The sequence below is a fragment of the Python bivittatus genome, unplaced genomic scaffold (assembly GCF_059951505.1).
Source record: "Python bivittatus isolate LINGU-HERP-01145 unplaced genomic scaffold, Pbiv_v1 ctg000320_np1212, whole genome shotgun sequence".
Taxonomy (NCBI): Eukaryota; Metazoa; Chordata; class Lepidosauria; order Squamata; family Pythonidae; genus Python; species Python bivittatus.
In genome coordinates, this window is record NW_028277052.1 from 7,968,898 (window position 1) to 7,974,772 (window position 5,875).

Sequence of the window (5,875 nt, forward strand, 5' to 3'; positions counted from 1 at the left end):
TGAATACTTTCCCTTGATTCTAGACTGAATACCTTGAGAAACACACCAGTCGCACACTTCCCACCCCCAAATCCAGCTTCGGTAGACACAGGCCACAACGGTGTCTCCAGCGATCGCAGACTACTGTCAATTTGCCTGCCTATCTCCTCAAAGAATCTGACAATACATTTCACCTTTGCACACCTTTCTACCACAGCAGAGGAGCTCAGAACAGCTTCCTTGATTGCATTTCCTTTTTCTCCTTCCCTTCCACCCGAGGCTCCAACGCCTAACTCGCTCAGTTTCTCTGCAATTAAGTCCCTCCAAGCTGCAGGGGCTCAAGATCAACAAAGAAGGATGAGGCCAAGCCTGTCTGGTCTGGCATTCACTGCGATTCATTCCCTCCCCACATTCCTCTTTGGAGACGTCCTCAGCCCAAAATCACTCCTGCCCAACAAAGAGATGGAAGAAAAAACTTGCAGATAAATTGGGGGTAGGATCCGCCGTGATTCAATCACTCCGGGATCGCTGCACGCGCTTTCTAACTCTAAGGGGACCACTCGGATGCTCAGAAGTTCCCATTTTCAAGCCCCCCCCCCGCCCCCCGGACGACCAGGAAGCGCTCACCTCTGTCTTGCTGCTGTATTTCAGGCCCGAGTGAGGGACCTTCGCTTTGGCCCCCGAAGGAGGGCGATAAATGTTCATCTTCCTCGCGTTAGGAAGCCTTCATGTATCGACTGCTCGTCCTCCCCGGGGACAGCGATGGCGGAGGGGAGAGCCGGGAAGCCGAAAAGGGAAATCGACCCCCTTCAAGTTGCCCCCAACTTTTCTGCTCGCTCGCGGGCGGCTCAGGAGGCGCGAGAGGAGCCCGGGCGGGGCGAGCCAGGCGGCGTTTCGGGCAGGAGCCGCGGTCGCTCCCGCTGGCTTCCAGACGCAACTTTTTCTTCAAAAAGGAAGAGAAAAAAAGCCAGACGGGGGTTGATCCACACACATCCGGTCCTCGCGCTGCGACTCCGAGAATGAATTCTTCTCCCCCCCCCCGCCGCTCTTTCTTTCGCCTCCTTGAACTGCGTCGCGCGCGAGCGCGCTCTCCCGCTGCCTCCCGCGGCTTCCTGGGTCGCCCTTTGCGCGCACAGGTGACTCGCGGCGGGCGGGGCGGAGCGGAGCGGAGCGGAGCGGAGGCGCGAAGGAGTTACCTGGGCCCGCGGCGCCCCGCCCTTTCTCCTGCCCGGCAGGTGAGGGCGGAGAGCGGGAGGGGGCTGGCGCTCGCGAGCGGGAAAGCAGAGACCCCTTGCCCTCCCCCTTGCCCGGGCGGGGAAGCTGAAGGCGAGACCCCCGAGGGAGGGAGGGAAAGCGGACCCCGAGGGTCGGGGCTCCTCGCCACGCAGCCTGCGCCCGTGCTGAGGGGGCGCCGCGGGGCCAGGCGCGGGCGCCCTCCCGCAGCCTGGACTTGCTGGGCAGCCAAGGAGAGGTGCCCCGGCGCGGAGCAGGTCTTGCCTCGGCAGGTTCAGCCGAGGGGGACCCCGGGCCCTCTGGCCCGCTCTCGGGGGCTTTCTTGGCTTTTCCATTCTTCCCTAGACAACCCAAGGAGCCGGTTTCCCCCGTGGGGTTAGGGTTAGGGTCTCTGCTGCTGTGGGAGCTGGGCCCACGTGCTTTGGTGATGGTTTGACTAAACCACCAAGGGTGGAATTCAGAGTCCCGAAGTGCATGGAAACGTGGCATTAGGGAAAGCAGGTCATTTTAGAAATAAGCTGATGGAATGATCATGTACAAACCATGATAGCTGGATTGAGAGGAATCACACATTACTAGTATAGATGCTGATTTCTTTGAGGTGGCAATGGTTTGCAGGGAGCAGCCATCTACAGCACAGGCCTACAGGAGTCCTTTTGGAAGTGAACTCCCTCAGCTGGATTCACACGCTGAAGTATAAACTGTAACGGGTTGGGTTGTGGCTTGGTCTGTTGGGTGAGCCCTAACATTGACCAGTAATATGGGTGATGCCCTGGTACGTTGTGTGACTCTAGCCAACTATAGTTTATTTAAACTGCGTCGAAACCGAAACAAAGTTATGCAAATGAGGTCCCTGTTACCATTAGAGTAGGCTGAAGAGATGTGCTTCCAAAGGGAAGTGAGAGGAAAACAGACGAAAGGAGAAAACACAGGTGGTTTTAAGCGCCGGCCTTATGGCAAACGGTTGCAGTCTTGAACTTTGATTCAGACCACAAACACCTTGGATGGGCAAGAAATAGGTGCTCTTTCCAAAACGACTGGCTTCCAGAATAAAACAGGAGAACAAATGTATCTATTCAGCCTTGGCGGTTGAGAATTTGGGGAGTTGTAATCCCAGCATTTCTGGGAGGGACAGACAACTCTGCTGTGCCCTTCTGAACAAGTTCTCTAGGGTTAAAATTGTCCCAGGCTCTTGAGAAGATGAGAAATTACCCATTCAAATTGAACACACAAAAGTGGTTCACTGGGAGGAGCGGGATCCATCAGAAACCCCACAGCGCATTCAAGGAGAGTAAGTAACAAAGGTCTCTTGATAATGAAGATGGTCAAAAGCCAAGGCAATCAGAGTTGGCTTCTTGGGAGGGGTGCCAAGAAGACTGCTGTTCTAGGGCAGGGGCATTGCGTGGCTCTCCAGATGTTGCAGATCTGTGACTCCCCAAGCCAGTGTCACCAAAGGGGAAGGAGCCTGGGAGTTGTAGTCCCACAATTTGCAGGACACTACTGCTCCCTTTCAATCTAGGCAAACCCTGAACATTATTTAAAGATTTGGACCCCTAATAAACAGCATCAATAGGATGAGGAACAAACCCAAGGCCTATTTTAATCCAGCATTTTGTTTCTCTTAATGGCCAACCAGATGTCTCTGGGGAGCTTCCATCCCTCTCCTGCTGCTATTCCCCTGGAACCGGTACTTGGAGCCAAGCTGGAGGTAATGCTGAATCTCAGCCCTCAACAGACTTGTGAATTTATCTAACCCCCCTTTAAAGCCTTTTATATAAGAGGGCAATCTGCTGAAGACGTTCATTTCTTAGTTACCTTAACATTTTTGCTAGATGATGCAGTAAGATTGGTGAAGGTAGCCGTTTTCAACTCCAAGATGTAGTATTTACTCATACTAGCTGATAGGATTGTTAAATATAAGTATTTTGTTGCAACCTTTGATTTTAAGCAAATAAAGTAGTGCAAACTATGTATGCAATAGAGGTGAGGTTTCAGATTACTGGCCATATAAAATAGATTAAAATGATATGCATACTTATCATTACTTGTGTCTAAACTCAGCTAAACCACTGCTACCACAAAAGATAGATAGATAGATAGATAGATAGATAGATAGATAGATAGATAAGCAATAGTAGATAAGAATGAGCTAATCGTGTTTTAATTCAAAACTGTACACTCACAAGAAAATCTTTGGCAAATCAAAAGGCTCTCAGTCGTTCTAGAACAGAAAACTAAAAATATTGTATGACCGTCCTCCTAAAATTATTTGGATCTCCAAGATAGTACAAAATATTGAACAGGTTATGTCTGTTTGCATATCATAAACTATAACATGCTTTGGTTTTGGCTTAGTGCACTGGTTTCTAAACCCTGGTTTATGCATTAGCATGCTGTGGTGTAAACACACCAAATTGTGGTTTATTCAATACATTGGTTGAACAAACCAAAGTTTAGTATATTGTATGAGTCCATTTTGTATTTGCATAGATGTCAGATCTATGGGATTGACTTTGTTCTCCACCAGAAAACAAAGGCCTATTTAGCAGTGTCCAGTAGAAAGTAGAGACAAGGCCAGATCTGGCTCAAATGTAAAATAACCAGTAATGCAAAATATTCAGACAGGCAATGTTCTCCAACTTCTGCCAAATACTTAATCACATTTCTGGAAAGGAAATAACTAGCATGCCCAGCAAACAAGCTAATATATATTATATACTGTTGTGTTTCTTTAGGAAAATGAAATTAAAATATTCATATTGCTGAAATTCACTGCAGATTTAGTTTAAAACGTATCCTTTTTTATCACATGGATTTTAAATATTTTTCCAACTGTCTTGGAAATTCAACAAGCTGATCGGTTATTTTAGAAGCTTTTGTGCCTTAATTGGATTTGCCACACATTCTCTCAAGCCTGTCTACCTCATAGACTATGAGGAAAAATAGGTGTGTGCAACATGGATTGCCTTGAGTTCCTGAATGAGAAGCAAGATATATCAAATAAACATATAAAGAGGAACTTCAGCATCAAGAGGCATAATTAATGGAAAGTCAGTCACAGCAGAGGACTGTGTTTCCTGGCAAATTCAATGTCAATGACCAGTGTATTTACTGCAAACTGTCTAGCAAATCCATCAGAATATCTTACACTATCTTTAGATCATCCCAAGTATTCATCACACAAGAATATATTGCTACCTGGAAGGTTTAAAATCAAAGTGAGAAAAATATCCAGCCTAGAGAAAAGAAGGAAATGCTAAATGGTAAGTAGAAGAGTGAGCCAGTTAACCAGACAAGAGTTAGTGGCCAAGAAAAGCTTGTACGGGAGAAACTCTAAAGAGAAGTTGACCATCATGGCCATCAGAGCAGAGCTTCCAGGCAGAGCCCTGGAGCCGCTCCCTGCATACCAAGCGAGAGAGATCCCAACTGCTGCAAACTGGTTACCTTTCATGGACCTTAAGATACCCTGATGTGTGCACTATATGGGGTGCGTACACATGGTGAAATGAGATGGTCAATTAAAGGATGATAAATGCCTGCTCATCCCTTTATTTCACAGTTTCTGCATTTTTCTAGCATTTGTTAGGGCTCTTCATGTTTTGAAAATTATTTCAAAGAAGGGCTTTGGATCTTGTGTGAACGCAGCACCTCTCTGCTGCCTGTTAAACAATGCATACCTTTTCAGACTTCTGGGCAAGGACGCTTTTAGAGCTGTCTCCAGCAGATTATGTTAATGATTCAATTCATGAAAACAGTGGCATCTTTTTCTGGGTGTTGCAGAAGCATGATCAAAAACAAGCATGCCCACCAGAACTGTCCTGCATTCCTGTAAGATCCAAAATACTTGTTCTGAATTATGTGTATTCGGCTATACAGTCCCCAGGTTAAGAATGAGTTCCATTCCTAAGCCTGTCTTTAACTCGAATTTGTATGTATAGTAAGTCGGAACTTGTACTTACGAATGGGCTGCCTTTTACTAAAAATGGCGGATGGTGTTCTCCTTCCTTGAGCCGACAAACTGCTGAAGCCGTGCAATGTTTTCATGAACCACTGAAGCCATGCGTTTTTAATATACAGCCTGTTTTCAGCGGTTGATGAAAACATCACATGGCTTCAGCGGTTTGTCAGCTTGAGGAAGCAGAACACCATCTGCCATTTTTAGTGACAGGCAGCCCATTCGTAAGTATGAGTTATCCATAAGTTGGATGTTCTTAACCTGGGAGCTGCTTGTATTGTTTGAATAAAAGTGCTTAAAATGGTAGATGTGTGCAAAATCCCACAATTCTCATTACTAGTTATCAAATACTCTGCCATTTTCAATCTCCAGTGTATTATTTACTATTCCAACTCTTGCTTTTCCAACTCTTCTGATGTCAGATCAGTTGTACCCCAAAGTGAAGCTAGCTTCTGTTTCCTATTTATAACAATAAAATACAATAAAATTGCTTAACATTAATTATCTGCCAGTAGCTATCTGACTTTAAAAACAAGACAATGCAAAACTATGAGCTATCACGGTTCACAGATGTGGCATTTTTCTCTCACCATAAATACAGATTAAATAGATATAGTTATCTCCATTTCTGTAGTTAATATTTTTTTAAAAAATTAGCTTAAAAATATAACAAATTTTCAGATCATATAGCTGAGCTGATATCAGAAG

At 45.9% G+C, this 5,875-nt stretch overlaps 1 protein-coding gene and 1 long non-coding RNA gene across 4 annotated transcripts in view; one reads left to right on the top strand and one right to left on the bottom strand.

Annotated features, from left to right (window-relative positions):
• Window positions 1-1,090, bottom strand: part of ST14 (ST14 transmembrane serine protease matriptase) — a 36,858-nt gene extending 35,768 nt beyond the window's left edge. For both annotated transcript variants that reach the window (XM_007435620.4, XM_007435619.4), the window contains exon 1: window positions 607-1,090. In XM_007435620.4, the coding sequence (XP_007435682.1) occupies window positions 607-684 (78 nt within the window). In that variant the 5' untranslated portion in view covers window positions 685-1,090. The remainder of the gene's footprint in view (window positions 1-606) is intronic.
• A 42-nt stretch (window positions 1,091-1,132) lies between these two features.
• The window catches only part of LOC112541540 (uncharacterized), a 29,436-nt gene continuing 24,693 nt past the window's right edge, over window positions 1,133-5,875 (top strand). Inside the window, exons 1-3 of one of the 2 annotated variants that reach the window (XR_015795843.1) lie at window positions 1,133-1,214; window positions 2,849-2,920; window positions 3,948-4,835. This is a non-coding gene — a long non-coding RNA (uncharacterized LOC112541540). Of the gene's footprint in view, window positions 1,215-2,848; window positions 2,921-3,947; window positions 4,836-5,875 lie in introns of those variants that run through there. The other variant, XR_015795842.1, reaches the window with a different exon arrangement.